General features: G+C 48.9%; 1 protein-coding gene across 1 annotated transcript in view; it reads left to right on the top strand.

Annotated features, from left to right (window-relative positions):
• ASPP (Ankyrin-repeat, SH3-domain, and Proline-rich-region containing Protein) overlaps window positions 1-21830 on the top strand; it is a 59442-nt gene that overhangs the window by 11346 nt on the left and 26266 nt on the right. Inside the window, exons 4-5 of the mRNA XM_089562653.1 lie at window positions 6949-7347; window positions 21491-21553. Of these exons, the coding sequence (XP_089418779.1) occupies window positions 6949-7347; window positions 21491-21553 (462 nt within the window). The remainder of the gene's footprint in view (window positions 1-6948; window positions 7348-21490; window positions 21554-21830) is intronic.

Here is a 21830-nt window from a genome sequence, read left to right as displayed (position 1 = left end):
TTGTTGCTTTTATTTACATGAATTGACAGCTAGAGAGTTCCCATACCTGGTGACATTCTTCGTTTTTCTCTAAAGGCATGTCATCCTGATATACTGCGTCGAGAGTACAGTAGAACCCCATTGATACGTTTTTCACCGGACCGGGAAAAAAAAACGCAACAGTGAGGAAAGCACTGAAAATTAATGAAAACAGTGCAGCTTTGACTTTAAACAATTTATTTCGGCAAATTGACCCTAGGACTTTAAAAAATCGAGAATGGTGGATTGCAGTTTCTTTCGCTCGCTGGAGAGTACAATGCGTTTGTCAATAGCTTGGAAGGCCGCATTGCTGTCAGCGTCACTTTGCGGTGCGACGCACATACCTGCGGAGGAGGTCACGAGCCGCGACGGCTTCTCCAAAAATCGGATCTGCCAACTCGCAGGAATCATGCGGCTCGTCGTCATCGTAGTCAGCGGCTTCGCTTACAGCCGAGTTCGCAACGATCTCGGCAATGATTTGACATTCCGACGTCACGACGGCAGCATCCATGGCGACGTAGTCGCGTCATGCGATTCCCGTGGCACCCAGCGCAATGCATAGCCTCAGTTAGCTCTTGATCACGAGAGGCTGCTTACTACTCTTCGTCTTCCATGGCAGTTTCCACTTCTATACAAAGGCCACACCGCACGCAGCAGTGCTGTGCAGTTCACGCGCTCACTGCAGTCGCTGAAGCGACGTTGTGCACAGCGTCAAGCACTGAAATGTTCGTAGGCTGCTCGCCGCGCTGCTCCGCGTAGGCCGCCCTGGCTACCTGTCGACTGCGTTTAGTACATCCAGCTTTTCCTCAAGGGGAAGCGCCTTCCGCTTACGCAACGCTATCACGCCATCAAAGCACGATAAAGATGTTGCGACTGAGAGAAGGATGAAAAGGAAAGTGCACGGGCCTGCCTACTGCCTCGAGCCGAGCCACCACCGCTGCCACGTGCGGATAGAGGAGAGTTAAAAGATAAAAAGAAAGAGTGAAAGAAAAGAAAAGACGCGCGTCGCAACAAATTTGGCGGACGCTGGCTGAGAAAAACAGATAAGCGACCGCAGCCGCACGCCTCCTCGTCACCACCTCCCACCCACGATAAAGATCGCGGCATTCGGCGTTCGTAGGGTGCCCGTTCGCGAGGCAGATAGCCATCTAGTGGCGGCCTCTCCAACTCGCGTGCGGCTTCTTGTAGCCAGTTCCGTAGCCAAGCCGGGCCAAGACTCGTCAAAAATCAAAATGGCGGTTGGCGCGCATTGCCCGGGCGGGTTCGGGGAGCCCCATGGAGGAAAAAAAACTTCTCTTCTTTCCTTCTTTCCTTCTTCCATGGGGGAGCCCGGTTGCGACGTATCGTGCGGGATCGTTTCCTCGGCTATGACGTAACAGCGGGGTTCCCAACACATTGGATCCTATGGAAGCTATGCCGGGACCCGAAGAAAACGACGTAACAGCCGGGAAAACGCAGCAGTGAGGAACATAACAGCGGGGTTCTACTGTATAAGGTTGCAGTATTTGACACTGCAACTTGTTAAGCTAATTGGAAACTACTATTTATACATGGCCTAAACAAAAAAAGTAAGAATGCCATCGGGTATGGGAATTTGATGGCTATCAATGCATGTAATTAAAAGCAACAAAATGCAATGAGAAAGTTCATTAAAGCCTGCGTAAAAAATTACCTAATTAGACTCTAGAATTTAAGATAACTTTTGATCTAAGACCACCAGCTCAATTATCACATATTTGGAATCGGAAGAGAAAAACACATCTGTGTGCAAAATTTCATGAGATTCTAGCCATAAATAAAACGGTCAGTTTTAAGACCCTCGTCATCCCCTTTAGGTTAGGCAGCAGCACGCTGATCAGCTCATTGTGAAACTTGAAGCGAACAGCTTGGAAGTTCGCTGCTCAACTCTGGGATGTTTTCTTCCCAGGTGTTGCACTAAGTGCACTGAATTTATTACTTCACTTGCAGTCGCTTCAGATCAGTTTTGCACGAAATAATGGAATTGCTAGGCTGCACAGTCAGTGGTGTGGGAGCAGAGGTTACAGTTGTGGTTCATGTATCAACACACATCTGCAAGCTCCAGGGGCCGTATTACGGAACTGTCAAATCAAAAACTTGTCAAAAAGCCCCGCCGTAGCTGCGCTCCTATTGGTCGGCCGTGGCCGGCGGCCATGTTGCTTTCTTGCGTCATGGGTGACTGGCTTTTACGTCACGGACATGACAGAAGTGGTGACGTTGCATGCCTAATTATGCAGGCGCATTTTGACGTTTTTTTTTTACGGCTTCGAGGCGGTCAAAATTGGACTGCTGAGTTTTTGACAGAAAATAGCGGCGGCGTATGTGGCTGTAAGACTGAGGTGGCTGCGGCGACGCGAGCAACGGCGAAGGAGGGCGCACGAAGACGCGTTTGACTGACCGGACCAGCTGTTCCGACGCCTTTTTCGATTGGAGAAGCCTGTGCGACGAACTCGCCGATGAATTGGGAGGGGTGCGTGCGAGCGCGCTGTCGGTGCAGCGGCGGGTGCTGTGTGCACAGCGGTTATTTGCGACCGGCGGCTTTCATGCAAGCTTCGGCAGCCGACGACACCTCTGTGCCACAGCTACATACAAATAAAACATGCTTATGCTGGCAAAGAACTTTATTTTCCCCTGCAAATCACACTTCGTGGTCGGCTTCTGTTTACCGGTCGAGGAAAAAGAAACAGACGACCACACATCACATACAACGCTTCACGCTTTGACACTTTTGTCATCGATCGTAAAAGCCGAACAACACAGACCTTAACAAGTTGGCTTCGTCGATTTTTCCGCACTTAGATCAACCGCACAGTACCTTGATTTTCGACGCCGCGTAAGAAAACAGTATCAAGGCGTGGAACAGCTATTTCGTGCAAAGCGGCTTGTTGACGTTTTACCGCCGTCTGCGCACCCCCGCGGCAGCAAAAGTTACCCACCAGGAAATTTAATAGCCTAACTTCTTGCGCTTCTTGTTTTTCTTAATATTTTTAGCTTTGAACATCATTTTCTGGCAAAATAAAATAATAATTATCTTTATCGCTGTGCATTTGTTCACTCTTTTAGCAAAAATTTAGCAGACAGTCCCTCGTCCTTCAGGCAAATGCTTCGGGGCGCCGCTCTGCTGTAATTGGCTGATTCCTCGTTGCGTCAATTTTGCGTCAGGCGTCGACGTCACATCGTTTCGTCATTTTGACGTCACTGTCAATAACTTTTGACAGATTTTTGACAAAGTTCCGTAATACGGGCCCAGGAGGAGATCAGAGACATCAAACACAATGTGGTTTAGTTTTTTGCCCAGCAGTAGATGTCGCTGGCTTGCTACCCATTAGTGAACCAGTTGGAAGATAAGCACTACTTTAAAACCAAGGCAGTGACTTAAAGATACACATTCAGGATGAAAAGTGCGCCTAGCGTGAAAGTTAGTGGAAGTTGATTATAAAAACTGTGAATTTATAGCTAGTACTTTTTAAATTTGAAACATTCCTTAAGCCCAGCCGCGGCGGTCAAATTTCGATGGAGGCGAAATTCCAGAGACCCGTGTACTGTTAGACGTCAGCGCACGTTAAAGAACCCCAGGTGGTCGATATCACTGGATCCCTTCACTGTGGCATCCCTCATAGCCTGAGCCGCTTTGGGACGTTAAACCACTATAAACCAAACCAAACGAAATATTCCTTAAAAAATCTGGAGAAAAAAAAACTGCAGCTCGTGGTACCTGTACCCTTTTAAGCTGGGGCACTCAATGTCCATCCATCCTTGCAAAGTGTAGAGCACACAAGATTGGCTGATAAAGCTGCAGGAATAGTTCGGCTGGAAAGAGATAATAACGTATACACGCGTGTAAGGGCCGCACTTTTTTTTCGAGATTCGAGGGCCAATCTTCGGGGTGCGGCCTATACATGCGACGTACGAAAAAAATAATTTTTTTTTTAAAGCAAAAACACACCAATCAGGGAATGAGCAGCATTTATTCTACGTTCAATCGTCACTCGCGGAGTGTTTCAACTCTGAGCTGGTGCTGTGCTCTGGTGCACGCTCATCCCAATAGAAGCCACGCAGCATGTCTGCTGTCAATGCGTAGCCGTTGCTCCGCATTTCCATCACATAGCAGAGCAGCTCTTCTTACAGTTCAGGAAACTCGCACGGCTCGCCTCGGAAAGTGCGCTTTTTGCAGCTTGTGTTTCTCAATGCACCCTTTTGAGAGCACGATCATCGGACGCACTTCTCGGCCACGTCGAATTCCCTGTCCGCTGCACGTTTGCCGCGTTCGAGAGCTAACTCCCAGCCGTGTAGCTGATAACGTGCTTGCCTATCGTGCTAAAACTACATTACTCGGCGGCAGCACGCGAAAGCCACAACTATGGAGAACGCGCTAACACGCCATAAAACGCTGGAGCTGGCGATGCTGATGCCGATGTAGATAGCGGGAAGTCGCGGCAGAGAAAAACAAATTGACGATGATGATGATGGCTGCGGCCTCGCGCGCCATCCATGGACGGTTTTTGGAAGCTCTTATGCGCGTGCTTGGCCTCAACGATCGAGCGCTCCACGATCGAGCGCGCCGTTGTTTCCAGCCGGAGCCGATCGCGGAGGTCACGGCGCATGCATTTAGAAGGCTATACCCGCCTGGGTCATGGAAAGTTCGGGTGCGGCCCTTACACGGATTTATTTTTTTTAAAACATTTCCTTCGGGAAAACTGGGTGCGGCCTTTACACGCGTTTATACGGTAACTGTAGTCGGACGCAACTCAAGAGCAAAAAGCGCAGGTGTCCCTCAGAGGAGGTCCTCAAGCCAGTGGCGTCGGTTGATAGTCATGATGCTGTGGTTAATCCAGTTAACCTATTGTTATTGACTGTACACCTCTGAAGTCTGGTCAAATGTTTAGGGGAATCCCCCAAGGTGGAGTAAATTTGTAATAAGGGAGTAATTACTCATTGGCATCCACCCAAGCGCAGCCATACGGCTACAAAGGAAAGCTATACAGCTTTCTCGAGTTATTGATGAATTCGCTCTCGCCCTACCATAAGCTTGCCGTCCCGGTTAGCTCAGTTGGTAGAGCGACTGCTCCGGTGTAGCGGTGGTCCCGGGTTCGAACCCCGGACCACTAAGAATTTTTCTTTAACTGCGGAGTTTCTGAGAAAGCTCTATAGCTTTCCTTTGTAGCCGTCTGGCTGCGCTTGGGTGGATGCCAATGAGTAATTACTCCCTTATTACCTCTGAAGTCTGTGCTCTGTCATGCTACCTGGTGCAAGGAGGGCCTCCATTGAAGAGCGTTTGCCACTTGGTTCTTGAGTTGCATTGTACTACAGCGCAGCAGATTTGAAGGAGGCAAAATGGGACTTGTAACCGCTTTATACCGTAGGTGTGACAACTGTAACTAAGCTAACTTCCGATTGTCTCTATGTCTTCCGAGACAGCAATTCGTGATTTGCACCTGGTCGTGGTGGTGGTATTTTATTTCATTTCATTTTTATATTTCTTTGTTTTCTGTGTACAGAAAGCTAAAGGGTCAGGGACGAATGGTACTGTGTACATGACTAGGTCCCTAAACCCTTACTTTGTTCGGAAAGAGTGCAATTTTCAGAACAAAAAAATACAAACTTTGAACTTAGGGAATTCAAAATGCAGCAGCTACAAATACAGCACTAAAAGAACATTACATACTGAATTAATAAAGGAGCATACAACAAACACATAATGCTTCAAGCAAGAACAGTAATAGAATTTATCAAACAAAGCAGACATAATTCACCACGCAAAACAACACACACAGGTCTTGTACGAAAAGGGATCATGTATTCATAAATTGAAAAGTTTCATCGGACAGAGGTCACCATTATTAGACGTAAATCCATCAAAGCATATCAAACAGCGAAACATTGCTCAAATAAATATTTAACTAAGTTTCACTTAAACACTCTGGTTAAAGAAGATTCTATTGCAATGTTAATTTCTCTACTTTGATTTAGAAGAGAGGGCATTACCGTATTTTCCGGTGTATAAGACACACCTGCCATATATGCAGGGTGTCACTGAAAAAGTTGGTATATAAGATGCACCCGTGTATCCCAATTTACCCAGTTAGGCTTAATCAAACACTCTTGCACGACCATCGTGAAATGCACCGTAGCTGTGAGAAGTTCTTAAGCAACGCTAAGTGATCGAAAAAGGCAACATTCGCGCCATACCCGCCCACGTTTAAAAAAAAGAAAGAAAAAAGGAAAGAAGTCTCCTGTATGTCCATAATAACATTTTATTTCTACTTAAAACCTTCGAAGTCTTCATCTTTCGATGCACTATCAAAAAAGTTTGCCCATTTCTGAGGCAACACGGCTGAAACATTCTCTTCGCACTATGTACACGGAGCAAACAAAGTTGCAAAGGGTGGCTAAAAAAGAACGCCAGCTTGTCTTGGCTTGTCTTGACAATGGCGAGAAGCGTGATTGTTGCCATCTTCTGGCATTTCACATTACTTTTGCTTGGAGCCTCCGAAAAGGTCGCGTGTTTGTGATCCCGGAAGTCGTCATCCCCGCTGTTTCAAGATTAAGTCCACCTAAAAAAAAAAGTTGCGCCACGGCGGTCCCCATATTGAAGTATTAACCGTGTTACAACCGTGTCATTGGTAGTGATATTTCTTCGGTGAAAAAAGCTTGAACATGAACAATTTCTGAACTCGCAAAAAACCAAAAATTCGCGTATAAGACGCACCCTTGTATAGGACGCACCAGCAAGATTTTTGAAAAAAAGCCGCGTCTTATACACCGGATAATACGGTAGGTATTTAAAACTCTGCTGCCCATAGTTGGTCCTATGTCGTGGCATTCTATATTCTTGTCAGTTGTGCCATTAACCGGGTTTTATAGTTTGACTCTCTTATACGCACACTCAACCCAGCATGCGTACGCACGCAGGCCCGTGCGCAGCGGGCGGGCCAGCAGCGGGAACAGCTGGCGCAGCGGCAGGCGGAGGTGCAGGCCCTGGATCGGCGCATCGCGGAGCTGCGGCAGCGGCTGCACAAGAAGCGCCTCCACAACAGTCAGCAGCAGCAGGCACTACAGCAACAGCAGGGACGGCTGCCACTCGGCTGCGGAGGAGCGGGAGGGGGTGGGGGTGGAGGTGGAGGTACCCTTCCGCCACCCCCGTCCCTGCTGCTGGCCACCAATGTGGCTGCTGTGGAGCCTCGACCTCGGTCGGACCCCAAGTACCAGACACTGCCCTACAACACCAAGTTCCGGACGCCTGCACCACCCCTGCAGCCCCCGCCACTGCCGCCACCACCTCCACCTCCCACCAGCCAGAGGCAACCGGAGGTCAGTAGCACCGCCAAACTTCTGCCACAGGTTGTATGTTTGCATTGGCAGACTTTTGTAACTGCAGCTCATGAAGGCATGCTGTTGGCACTGTCCCAAAGGGCACTGAAACTCCACTGGACGTTCAGTGGGCGTCCACAGGACGTCTCACAAGTCCCCAGGACATCCAAGGGAGCTTCAATGCCCATTGGGGTGTGTAGAAGGCGTCTGCGACAGTAGGCTTAGTTGAGGGCAGTGCCGTAGGAGGGCACTAGGTGCAGGATAGTGTGGGGAACTGTCCACCTCCCACCAGCCAGAGGCAGCCGGAGGTCAGTAGCAGCACCAAACTTCTGCCACAGGTTGTATGTTAGCATTGACAGACATTTCTAACTGCAGCTCATGAAGGCATGCTGTTAGCACTGTCCCAAAGGGCAGTGGAACTTCACTGGATGTTCAGTGGACGTTCGCAGGACATCCATGAAAGCTTCAATGCCCAATGGGGTGTGTAGAAGTGAAGGTGTTTGTGACTGTAGACTGAGTTGAGGGCAGTGCCATAGGAGGGCGCTAGGTGCAGGATGGCGTCGGGAAGTGTGCATGGGTTGGAAGGCAGGGAAAAGTAAAGGTAATCAGTGTGCGAGCATCGTATGTCGGAGTTTGGTTGGCGCAAATGTTCGAATGTTTAAAATATCAAAGTGAATAATGTGGCATTCAATTTGGGCTTCAAAGTAACTAGCAGTGATTGTAAACCTCAAATATTCTCAAAGCTCGAGCAATCAAGATAATAAGCTGCTGGAACGAGCCTTTGGGGTTCTTATCTGCGCTTGGAGACTTCCACGTGATTGTGCCACTCTGGATGTTAGGCACGTTCAGCAGCTGCACTGTTCTGCACGTACCGTATTTAAACAATTGTGAGTCAACTTGAATGTAAGTCGACCCCCCCCCCCATCATATGTCAGGAAAAAAACAATGAAGGGCATGCCAGTTCTGTGCATTGACGAAGCCGCTGCAGGCGACGACACTGACGTCAGTGACAACACTGGCTTTTCCACCTTACGAGCTCCTTAACGCTCTTGCGTTAAAATGTATTGGTCCCTGGACTACTCATCCTTACTTGTGCCATCATCCTCATTAGTACTGCTGTCGCCATCGCTGCTGCGGTCCCATAGCATGTCCATTTAACGTCGTCCTCCAGCGAAATTCCCCACTTCGCAAACAACCACACCACGCTGTTGCGTGGAACAGCTGAACGTTTTGCCTCGCTGCCGCCACCACACCTGCATCACCCTTTCCGAGACCTGGAATGTGCCGTCCAGCAGACAGTTCTGCATTTCTTCGCCGTAAAGAATGGCAGCCTTCTTGAATGTAGCCATGAAAGGGCACCAGGCACTTACCGGCCCTGTAGCCCAAATGACACTCGACGAAGCACTGCGTTAACCCATTCGCTTCCGAAGCCGGCGATCCGCCGGCCGCTTCGGCCAAGGCCAAACTGCGATAAGCCAGCGGTTCACCAGCCTCTGGAAAAAAAGCGTTTTTAAGGGGACAGGGTAAGCCCCATCTTTCCCATGTATTTTGGGGCATATTGTGGTACACTTTTCTCAGCAACTAATAAAGATAGCAGCAAGATATTTATGTGATTTTGTTGAGAATTTCATCTTCTAACCGCTGTACCAAAATTATTTTATTATACGAGAAATGAAATTATTAGTGATTTTTTTACTTTCTACACCCTAATTTGGACCAAATTTTCTATATATTTTTATTTTAAAACAAACAATATTATTTGCACGCTGAAAATTTTGGTACAGTAAATTGCCACATATATGTACTGTATACACAGAAAAAATCAGCTTGATACAGTATAATCTCGTTACTACGAACCTCACATTAACGAATTTTCATATTAACGAACTTTTTCAAAATCCCCGCCAAAATATCTATATTTTCAATGTAAAAATATTTCACTACTACGAATTTCAAAATACCGAACATTTCAGAATAACGAGCATAATTTATTTGCCCACCTATTATAAATGCACCTCATTATTACGAACTTACCCCGGAGAAGTGAGCCGACTCCCCGAGAGGCACATGCTAACTCTGCTAATCGCCAAGGGCAGGCATCCGATACAATCCAGTCCAATCCGAAGCCGCCTCGCAACCGGAAGTTGGCTCGTCTCTCCTCCTCCGTTTTTTTTTCTCCCACGGTGTGCCACGGCCGGTCTCGACGCACGCACTCTCTCCTCTCTCCTTAAGAGAGAGCGAGAGAGCGCGCGCGTCGAGACCGGCCGTGGGTGTGCATGTGACTAGACTACCTCCACGCTTTTCTTTTTTTGTGTGCGGCCGCCGCGAACGCGAGGCCTAGTCGTTTCTCGCCGCTGCGTGTTGACTGTGCTGACGATGAATTCTGCGGGCGCCAGCGTCAAGATGAAGCGACGGCAGTTCACGCTTAAGGAAACACATCGTTTCGGAAGCGCCTAGTGCAGCGCTGTTAAACCTTCGGCTCGGACTCCCGACAGCCATAAATGTCCGCCAGGCTGCCGAAATGGTAACTGGGGTGTGGTGGAACGTAAAGGCCTCGACCATCAACAACTGCTGGAGGAAAGCTGGCCTGGTGAAATCGCCGCTTCACACAGAAGACTGCGATGACGCTGATAGCACGGATGACGACAGCGCAAAAGAGGTGCGGACTGAAGTCACTGCGAAACTCTCTGTAGACTCTTCTGTAACTTTTGCCGACTACGCCGAGTCGGAAAATGCTGCCCCTGACTGTAGAAGACATCGTGAGGAGCGTTCGCGAGTATGGAGAGCGCGGCGAAGAAAATGAACTGGACGACGATGCCGACTCGCCGCCTGCAGACCAAGCGGCCGAACCTGTGTCTAGTGCGGAGGTTCTTGCATCCATAGGCAAACTTCGCACATTCATCGGACGTTGTAGCGATGTGCCTGATTCTGTGCTCCAAAAAGTTGACGTTGAAGAGTTCGTCCTGGGGCGCCTGTGTCGCACCCGTCAGAATCACGGATTTCTTCAAATAAATGAGCGCTGAACCTCTCGTTTGCGTTCCTGTTTGAAAATTACATAGCTTGTCGTGTGCCCTTCCTGAAGGTACAGTATTTTCATTGTCCAGTAATACTACTACCTTTTTTCGCGAGTCTTTCGTTATTACGATATTTCAAAATAACGAACGATTATTCGCGACCCCGCGAAGTTCATTGTATCGAGATTTCACTGTATCTATTGTCATTTAGGAAATAATGGTACCGACGTAACAAAAAATCTTGTTTTGAGAAAACTGAGTTTAAAGTAAACAAAACCTTCACTCCCAAGATTTCGACTTAGCCAACTCATTTTGACCAATTTATTCAGTAGTCACCAGCCGCATAGCCACCGCATAGTCACCAGCCGCATCTAGGTCTGCTTGGTGCTTCTTTTCCTGCCGTTTAGCTTCTCGTGCCTGTTTTGTCACTTGCTGCGTAGCTCGAACAGCAAAGTAAACTCGACGCCGATCGACTTACTTCAGCCAGCGGACAGTGCTGCTGCCCGGACTTAGTCCACATGCCTCAAGAACTTTAGTTCTTGCGATGGCGCCATCATTGAAGATCAGAACAGCATCTAATGTAGCAATCTTCATTGTCTGTAGGCCCGCAAAGACATTTTTTTTAGCACACTCCCATACGACGTTGTTGAAGGACTCCTTTGGGTTCTGGATGGTTGCCAGAGAGCTTGAATGGTAGCCAGAGAGCTTGGATGGTTGCTAGAGAGCTTTCTCTTGCAGCTAAATTCCGTAACATTTCGAGTTTTTTTTTAGTTTTTAGTAAAAACGGAAAAAACACATCGCTGGTAAAGGGGTGTGTCGCTGACCGCTTTGCTTTCAGATAGCTTTTTCAGGTTGATGTAAATTGCCCACGATGAATTGTGATAAATGAAACGATTCAGAAAAGAATATAATTTCGTATTTAGCAAAAAACTAAAAATTGATATTTCTCAGATTTTTTGCTTACCCTGTCCCCTTAAAAGGTCCCGATAGATGACGCTTCCCTCTACAATGTTGTTGGGTTGTCTTGTCGTTAACACCAGATGGACATAGTTGTCCACTATTTTCGAGCTTGGTTTTTTGAGAAAAAAAAAAGAAGTTGGGGTCTCCACTTTTTCTGTTGAGTCGTTTGCTGCGTCTCGAGCATGCCGTCGCGAAGGAAGAAAGCTCTCACGTGTGAGGAAATTCTCGAGCTGGTGTTCCAGAGTTACGATGAAAGTGACTGTGGTGATGATCCAGAAGCTACCTCGGACCTAGAAAGTGGCGACGATGGGAGTGACGGCGAGAACAGCAGTGGTTGTGAAAGCGATGTGTGTGTGTGCACCTGAAGGCACTCTGCTCTCCTCCCCGCCACCTTCCAAGAAGCCAAGAAATGAAGATTGGCAGTGGGAGGAAAAAGACCGTTCAGATGCTGTCTCCAAACTGTGTTTTACCGGAAGTCCTGGAGTCAAACGAGCGATCTAGCTCAAAGTAGGTGAGCATCCTAGTGCTTTGGGTTTGTTCAACGCTCTCCTCAGAGACGATTTTTGGGACATGATTGCAATGCACAGCAATGTTAATGCAAGGCAGAAACAGGCTTCTAAGCCGAACCCCACATGGCATGAAACGACACCAGGAGAGATGAAAGTTTATTTCGTGCTGTGTGTGCTAACGAGCCAGGTATGAAAGAGCAGCATCCAGGCATATTGGTCACAAAGAAGTGGGATCTGCTCACCATTTTTTGCGACGGTGATGCCCAGGCAACGTGTCTGGGCGCTCTCCCGATATAGTCGAACCTCGATGTAACGAACCTCAATGTAACGAAATTCGCGATGTAACGCATTTTTTTCATTTCCCAATCACTTCCCCATTGAAAACCATGTATTTTTTTTCGCGATTTAACGAAGTAATTTTGCTCCGCACTTTCGATGTAACGAAATCCTTGCGCATCGCATGCATGTGCCAGGAGCTACCTTGACAATCGAATGAGAGCTAAAAGTTTAGCCGAGACGAAACGCAGTTTGTATTTGCCCTTTTGCGCGCCAATTTTGCCGGCAGTGTGCGAGAACGTACCGCCGCGCCATCTGTCGTGCGCATACAAAGCCCGCGGCATGGAAGTTTCAAGACGCGCCGCGCCATGACGCCACTGGCGAGCTGTAGACTCTGAACGTGAAAGCGCAAACCGGAATTTTCTTGCAGCGTCCGTTCGTTTTTTTTTTTTTTTTTGCGTGCGATGTCCTCGTAGACAACAACAAAAAAAAGTCATCAGTGTTGACAAACTCGTGGAGCTAGTGTGGTCGTACCTTTAAAACGGGTGAGCGGCGAAAAAAAAAAAAAACGTGCCCTGGCAGAGGAGGCGAGTGGCGAAGGGGGTAGAGGGGAGGCGTGGCGTGGGAGGCGCGCGCGGTGCATTCTGGGTGGGTGGCTTCGGCGCGCTCTCGGCGCGGCCCGCGCGAAATGCAGCCGGCTGCATGGCTTCGGCGCGCTCTCGGCCAACGTTGCTCTCTCAGCGCGGCCCGCGCGAAATGCAGCCTGCTGCATTCCGCGCCGGGCGCCGTCAGAGCGCGCCGGTAGCCGCCGAACACGCTGGCGATCGGGCGCCGCTGTTTCGCGGACGTGACGTCGCCGTGCCGCGCGCGCTCGCGCGCTCGCCCTACGTCGGAGTATAACCGCGCCGCGAGCACAATCCCACCGCGCCGGCGTGAGCGATGCGAACATTTTTCTTTATTTTTCTCTAATGCGTCCCCGGCTGCAAATGTTCAATGCTGATGATGATGATACCAGTAGCGACATCTTGTGGCGGCTTTCAGTACTAGGCGCTGCGCTCGTTCTTTTGCTATGCGCACACGGAGAAAAATGATGCCGTCGCGGTGTTTGCTATCACTCATTATGCTCCTGATGTAGAAAAAACATCCGGTGCCCTTGTTAGCGATACTATTACTCGATTTTCTTGTGTATTTCCTCAATAAGTGATTTACAAGTTCCCATCAACAAGCAGTGTTCCTGAACCAGTTATACTTTATTTTGACAGCTGAAACATGGGAACCTCGACGTAACGAAATTCGCGATGTAACGAAATTTTCGGCTGCAAGTAGGACTTCGTTATATCGAGGTTCAACTGTATCTGCATCTCTGTGACCTTGCAGCAACTGATGACAGGCTGGGGAAACTACGACCTTTACTGGACTGTATCGTCAAGTCTATAGGTAGTGCCTACTCTCCAGAATCTTGCTGTGGATGAGAGTTTGATGAAATTTTGCGGTCGTCTCGCATACATGCAATTCAGCCCCTCAATAAAAAAAATGAGCCCGTTTTGGTGTAAAGTTCTACAAGCTGTGTGAATCTGCTAGTGGCTACTGCCTGAACTTCTCTGTCTATTATACAGGAAGACGTGAGCAAACTACCGCTACCGTTGGAATGTTGTGTAGCGAGGCAGTCATCATCAACCTTGTCGGCGATCGTCTCGCGGACGGTCACTCAATCTGCGTGGACAGTTGGTATTCTTCGCCACACCTTTTCCTGCACATAAACCAAGCAGGATCAAACGCTGTGGTTACTGTTAGGGTGCACCGTACGAACATGCCCAAGGAGCTAAAAAAGATGAAGCTAAAAAAAGGTGAGTGCAGGGCCTTCTTCTCGCAAGGCTTTGACATGGCAGAACAAGAAGCCTGTGAATATGCTATTTGTCACAACATAGCCAGTCTGACTGACACCGGCAAAAGAAATCGCTAGAGTGGCCTGCCTGTTTTGAAGCCCCAGGTTGTGCAGGACTACAACTGTGGAATGGGAGGTGTAGATCGAGAATATCAACGGCTCGCTTCCATGCCTATAATGCGAAGGTACGGAAAAGGATACAAGGAGATATTTTTTTACATCATGGATGTCGCTGTTTATAACAGCTACATCGTATTGGCCAAGATGACAGGAAAGCAAGTGAGCTATACGGACTGGAAAGTCGATCCGGCGGAACAGCTGATCGAAGAGACTGTGCTACCGGGATGCCGGCGACGAGGCAAATTACCTGCTGGTGCTTCACCGATGCGGCTCGAAGCCTGTGAGTGGGCTCACTTCTCTCGCCAAATCCCGCCGAACGCAATGAAGCAAAATCCATCCAGGCAATGTCATGTCTGCAAAGCACGGGGGGAGAAGAGCGAAAGCCGGTGGGAGTGTGAGAAATGTGGAGTGGCACTACACATACCCGTCTGCTTTAAGACCTTCCACACTCGCAAGGTACTCTGAGTGCAGTGCTTCCGGAAAAACTCCCACACAAAATAAAACAAAAAGTGTTTACGTGGGAGGCAATAGCTGGAGTTATCGAGGTTTCTTTACGACGCCTAACACGTCAGTCCGTGGCTCCGAAAGTGGCGCGAAACAGCTCGCGGGAACGGCCGTCGAAGCTGCGGATGCGAATGGGTTAAAAATTGGTAAAACATGGCCGGCAGTCACCAAATGCATCAAACAGAGCCGAAGAGAAACTACGCTTGCTATGAGTGTCTAGCATCGGCTCTTCCATCAGTTACTGACACTCCCCGGAAGCGCTGCTGTTTTGAGTGGCAATGTGTTCGCGGTTGGAGCAGCGGCCCTTCCGTCAACTGTTGACACTCCCTTGAGCACCGGGTGCACATTTGAAAGTAAGAAAGAAAAATTCTTCCGAAAAAGCGTGCAGAATAGCCGAATGCTACTGGGTAGAGCCACAGAGCAAACAAAATTGCAACCACGCTGTTAGCATCTTCGATATCTCGTTTGTCTCACCTTTATTTATGGCACTATGCTTTGCTTTTGATTTAAAGTTGAAACCCCCCCCCCCCCCCATTTTTGATTTTCAAGTTTTCAAAAAATAGGTGAACACACAATTGTGTAAATACGGTACGTGATGGGACAAAGCCCAGTTGCGAAAGCGGACATGCTGCGGCAGGGTCTGCGCTGTGCCCGGAAGGCCGAAAAGGTCAACATAACGAGACAGAAAAGAATCCAGAATTACCAACATGCCCGGGACATGCATTCCGTTGGCGTTGCCTTTCATAGTTGTGATGTCACTGAAAACCAGCTTCGATGTGGGTGGTGTGTTATGGTGTCTTCGGCTGACGGCACTCGTGGAGTTTTCTACGCACTCGTGCAGTGCCGTACATTCGGGTGGGACGAGCACGACACGCATGCGCGCCACCGTGGAGACCGACAGTGGAGCGCGGTGCAATCCCGTCGTGCAGCACGCGCTAGCAGACGACGCTGTTCACGCTCGTTGGTTGACGCAGCATCGACGAAGAGGAAAAACAGACGAAGCATTACAAGTGGGCACATTTTATAGGAATGTTGAATATTATAGCAGCTGCAATGCATTTATTCGCGCTGCAATCATGCAGCCACCGGCCGGCGAGCCATGTGCCTTCCATTATGAGGAAATTAAAGGTTTGTCAATATTTTTTGTCTTGCAAGTTCTGCCTTAGCTCTTGCAGTGAACAGCATATGCTGTTCATCCGGCATGCCTGCACTTTATAACATCGTACTTTTTGCCAACGTATGCAACTAACTCTAACTCTGTTATCAGTAGACTATAAATGCAATTACATCTCAATTAAAGTTAAGGCATGGTCGATTTCTGCACCACCTTCAGCAATGAAGCAGGCCACACGAGAGACGCCGCCAGCCTTCGGTCACATAAGCTGGCTTCACTGCACGACAACCAATGAACCGAACACCGGTTTGCAGGCCTCGGTTAGCAGACAGCAGAAAGAGCAACGGCACTCTGCGAGTGTTTTGCACGTTCAGCTGATGTGCGAGGAGACGTGCCACTCGTGTAGTATTTGACTTCACTTCCTGCGCACCGGCACGGAGGCAGTGCGTGTCGGCCGAAGACACCATTAGTTTTTACCATAGAGTTTCTTACTATTACCTAGAGGGAAAGCTGGCAGCCCGTCTATGGGAGTTTGCATGGCGACCCCTCGAGACCACTCCAGCCACCATGGGCGCTCAAAGCATCATGGGACGGTGAGCTACTTGTTGCGGAACTGCAACTTTGGCCAAAAAATAATAGAAAAATTAAGCTGTTTGATAACTACAAACGTCCTAACATTGAAAATCTTGTCTAATGATTGCAACAAACGAGCAGAAAAGCATTTAAGTGCAAAGTTTGCCCAGAATAAGAGACGACTCGCTCTCCTATTGGCCAAGTAAAGAACACTATAAAAATTAATATTTCGTAATTAACAGACGCACTTTTAAAAGTAAATATGTTTTCAAAAAAAATGTTGTTGCTTAAACACTATAAGAGGTTTTTAATGGCATTTCGGAAAAGTGAAACCTTTTATTGGCGTCATGTGTCGTCGCGTTTCCACTACTATGGGTTTTGCACACTACGTTTGCGCGAAAGTCGTCTGCGCACACACGAACAGCGTTTTCGGAATGAAACATCTTAGTAGTGCCACTCCGTGTTCCCGAAAAACTACGACTGTGCCGCAACAAGTAGCTCACCGCCCCATGATGCTTTGGGCGTCCATGGTGGCTGAAGTGCAGCGCCGCCAGCTTTCCCTCTAGGTAATAGTAAGAAACTCTATGGTTTTTACACCACTCAAAGGTTGAAATTAAATGCAAGGTGAAGTGCCGTTATTCTAGGTATCGCAATTAGGAAGTCCGTGCCTTCTCGCCTTCTCCAGTAGCGGTGGTCTAAACATGCGATCACGCGTGCATAGTGTGGTCATGTGGCCGTATGCCACACAAGTAAGGTCGGAGAAATTGCAGCATCAGATGCTGTGGTTATCCACTAAACTCTGTGGGAGGCGTGACTCAGTGCCATGAAATCTGGAGTATGGCTCGTGTCTGAAAACTCTGTCAGCAACTTTTATATTTTAAAGGAGCAGCATACAGAGAATCACACGGCATGGGCTTGAGACTATGATGCTTAATGCATTTAGGCCTGCTGCTGCTTGAACATCGCTGAACGCTACTTTGAAAGGATTTTCTTTTATTTTGCTGTGTGTTTATTTTAGCTACCTTAGTGAATTTGGCAGACCATGTCTTTCAGCATACACTACCTTTGCCATAAAACAGGTACTGTATTTGCTCACATAATAGATGCACTTTTTTTTTTCTAAAAAAATCTTAGCAAAATTTAATGGAGGGGGTGTGTTCATTACGTGGGGTAATTCAGGGGAACAGTCAATATATTGAATTTCTTGCTGTGCCCCTGCAAGTAGCGCTGCTCCTAATAACTCTCCCGCAATTGCCTCTCATGCACGCAGCCTTAGGCACGTGCTGGCAAAGCTAGCGCCATAAAATTGAATGACGAAGTCAACGTGGGTGTAAGGCTGGCCTTCAGTCCGGCGCACTTATTGTTAATGCGACTTCGCTGTCGTGCGGGAACCAGTGTTCGGTTCATTGGTTGTCATGCAGTGAAGCCAGCCTAGCTGACCGAAGGCTAGTGGCGGCTCTCGTGTGGCCTGCTTCATTGCTGAAGGTGACGCAGAAATCGACCATACCTTAGTTGAGACGTAATTGTGTTTATAGTGTACCATTAACGGGATTAGACCGCTTGTGGTCAGCGGTGGCTTCTCCCAAAGCACCATCCGCTGTGGCTTTGATGCGAAGTGAGCTAGGCCTAGCGACACCCAGCAAGCGGTGTGCTGCCAGTATGCTGGCAGGCAGCCCATCACGGCAGGAAGCGTGCCACTAGCGTGGTTACATTATATTCACGCTTCTAGGTTACAGATAAGGTTATCTGTTTGCATGTTTTATATATATATCGAACTCTGGGTATGTTGAACTACTTCGTGGTCCCCTTCGAGTTTGGTATATTTGGGATCTGAGGGCTCTTGAGAGTAACCCAATGAGCACTGGAACTCCTTCGGACGTCCTGCGGACGTTCAGGACATCCGCAGGACGTCTGTGGGAGATTTAATGTCCACTGGGTAATGGTATTGGCATGCTTTCCATGGGGAATAGCTTTCAAAGGCAGTCTTGGTGCGAGTAGGAAGGTGTAAATCAAGAGAGAGGAGAATCCAAGTTCAGAGGAAGTGCAGGAGCTTAGTACCTTGCGTTAATTTCTCTGCTATTGGGGTATCTCAGAAAAAACTTTTTTAGCGGCAGCATTGCTTACAGGGCACGCTACCATTTCCCAGGGTTTCCTGTGAGCAGATTAGGAAGCGTTTCGAGGTGCTATTAAATGTTTAAAAAATTCTTCCTATAGATTGCAACTTTATTGAATTTCTCTTTGAGGACATTCCTTATTCGTATCAAGCGCGCTTCACACATTCATTTCTGTGTGCACTTTTTGTTGTTGCCGCACCAAGGTTTCTCTCGGTTTGCTAACACTGTCTTTATATTTTTGTCCTTGGCTCGCATTTACAGCGCCGTACATTTCATGGACGTACTTTGCCTATAGTGCATGCAACGTGTACATGGGCGTCCGGAGGGGGGGGCAAGGGGGGGCGGCTGCACCCCCCTGGAAAATCACTCACTCGAACCGTGAGTGATGGCCGCACACCAGGGGCCGTGGTGCGCTCAGCCAAAAGGGTAAAAGCAGCCCCGCTTCCACGCTTTGGGTCACATCTGCGAAATGCCGCATCCGGGCGGGCGTCGTTCCGCCGTTTTCAAGCGGATCGTTAGCTCTACTAAAAGGCGACCTGTTGCAGACATACAGCGGCACCGGCGAGCATGTGTTTGAGCCTTCTTACGATCGGTGTCTGTTTCTTTGATCTCTAGAGAGATAGCGGCACGGAGGCAGACAGTGCACAGAGCATCTTGTTTTCGCCTTCGTCGCTCGCTATAATCAGGATACGTTCGTACGCCGGCCACCGATTAATTCTTCAGGAGGGAAGGACAAATCAGCCGTATCCACCCCCGCTTTGTCGGGCTGCTCAGGGTCAAGCGGGCGGTGGGTTGGCGCCGCAGCCGCGCTCGCTGTCTCCTCCGATCCACGGGAGAGCGCAGTTCGGTAGAAGCGCCGCTTTCAGAATCTTCGGCAAAGGGGATTAGCTGCTTTTGTTCACGGCGACGCAGTCTCCAGAGGCGCCCCCACACCAGCGTTTCTTGCGTCTTCTCCGAAAACCAGCGCCTTTGGTCAACGCAGACCGATGGCGCCTGCCTGGCTCGCCTGTAACCTCTGGCTGGGTCTCAAATCACAACAGCGCCCATGTACTGTGCGTGTCAGTGCACGGTAAAGAGACTGTTAAGGTCCTAGTACATGGGCCTGGAAAGACTACTTCCCGACGTGTGTCATCGGGAAGCAAGATGCGGTGTCAGGATCGAAGAACGCAGGTCTGGGAGAAATTACCACCAAACGTGGGTCGTCGTTAAGCAAGATGCGGCGAAGGCTAAGCAGCGGCGGAGGCAGCTGGCACACATATGTCTCCTGGGTAGCTGAGAGTACCTGCTTTCTACTCGGCGACCGTTGCCCCAAGCCTGCCGTCATGGACCACACAGGGGACCCAGGTGACAGCTGATTCCATTCACCGAGCCCTTCCCGGTCGGAGTACAGAACCATAAATAAGGGGTTGAAGTTTTAGCAAAAACAGACCGCCTTTCCGAAGTCTCTTCAAGTGTCGCCGCCGCCGCCGCGGGGAGACCGACGTTATCTTCCCTAATTGCTGCGAGCGTGCACGGGGACAAAGGGCTTGCTCTTTGGCGTGCCAAGCACCGCGACGAGCTGGCGGGCATCATTTTGAACATCTGCAAGGACAAAGGACCACTTTCCGGCCTTTTCCTGGCCTCTTTGTTCCGGCCTCGAGCGGCGGATGCCATCTGAGGAACAACAGATGTCGGTGACCCGCGGGACTTTCAGCTGGCCAGAAACCACCACCTACCGCAGTCAACGCCTCGACGGCGGCCTTCTTTCCTTCGGAATCAACACGTGACAGGGGCGTGACCCTAGGTGCGGTGTTGTGTTTGTGCGCAGAGGTGAAAGTTATAGGCCCCTCCCAATCCGGCGTGGGCGTCCTCAACCTAGGGAATTTGGGGACGAAGAAGGGTATAAAAGTCGACAACGAATGCGGCAGAATAGTCTCCCACTTCGGTCTCTCACTCAGGTCTCTCACTTCTCTTACGCTTGTAAATATGTGAATAAACCTTCCGTACACTTTCCTCCTAAATGGAGTTCGCCATCTTCCTTTGGAGCCGGGACCTGCTGCCCTGGACGACCCTCCACAACTCGCTGGGCCCCTCCGTCCACAACAAGACCCAGACCCAGGTGGTCGACATTATCCGGAACTCTGTACTACTCCGTCCCTCATAGCCTGATGCGTTTTGGGGCTCTGAACCCCATAAAAACACAACAACAAATTTTCCGACCGGAGTGGCGAGTGTTCCTTCCCCTCGGAAGTCGCGCGGCGTTCCTTTCACCCCCCAAAGTGCGCATTCGGGGATATTGCGGCAAGTAAGCCCTTGCACGTGTGCGCGCCTCTGTGTTTGTGCTTCAGTGTTTTTAGTGGCCGGTTGTCAACGAAGGTCAGAACAACCAAGACCGGACGAGAAAACGACGAGCGGCGAGCAGTGTGTGTGCGGTTGCTCGACTGTGCGGATGCGCGAGCAAGATGGAGCGAGGTGTATGAAGGGGCGAGCGTGCATTTATCTTGTAAAGAAGTTTTTGTTGTATATATAGTTGTCTTTTGTTTTCAACGTACGCGTTCAACCGTTTTTCCATTCAATGTGTATGATGAGTATGCACCGAGAGCGTGTAGTGAAGCACAGAAATGAATTTATCACCCGTGTAATTACACAATTCGCCCAGAAAAATCCGAGGCGCCTACAGTTGCTGTTCAAGGAAGACTGACTGAGTGACTGTAGTTGCGTGTTTGTGAACATATTGTGCTGTGTGCTGGTCATCAATCCGGGTGAGTCGAGAACCCGTATGCAGCAAGACTGAGCACTCTTCTCCACGAAGTGATAGTATCTTTTTGTATTTTTTATTAATTTTAATTGTTTTTTCATTGATAAACTTTAATGTATCTCTCCTAGCCGCGCTTTAATTTGCTGTTTGTAATTTTTCTTACATGTGCGTATTTTACTTATTTTTTTATTTATATATAAATAAATAAATTTACTCCGCAAATAGTGCCTTTTTGCTACGAATATACCCCCCCCCCCCCCCCTCCGGCGCCAACAACCAATGGGCCCCCCCCCCTGCAAAAAATTCTGCGGACGCCCTTGAACGTGTATGTTTGCAGGGCTCGACCGGTGGCGAGGAGAACAGCCCTCCAGACCTGAAGAAGGCCAAGGAAGCAGATCCAGTGAGTGTGCTCGCTTCTTCACTTGTTCACGATAGCAGAACTGCAGATTGGTGCAGTGTAGATCCATAATGGTGGTTCAACAGCGCCAACACACACACACCAAGGAGACAAGACACACACACCAGCGCTGAACTTCCAACTGATGTTTTTATGAGGAAGAAGCACGTCATGGAGCACGCTAATTCTTTAAAAAAGAAAGAAACTAGCCTAGCGAAGCATTGTTCCACATGCAAATGCATGCTGTTTTTTGGTGACACTGATGTGTGGTTTTTTTCAT

The sequence above is a fragment of the Amblyomma mixtum genome, chromosome 10 (genome assembly GCF_055824585.1).
Source record: "Amblyomma mixtum isolate Tamu chromosome 10, ASM5582458v1, whole genome shotgun sequence".
NCBI classification, from domain to species: Eukaryota; Metazoa; Arthropoda; class Arachnida; order Ixodida; family Ixodidae; genus Amblyomma; species Amblyomma mixtum.
The sequence above is the reverse complement of the archived record's forward strand: the minus strand, read 5'-3'. Positions and strand labels throughout refer to the sequence as shown.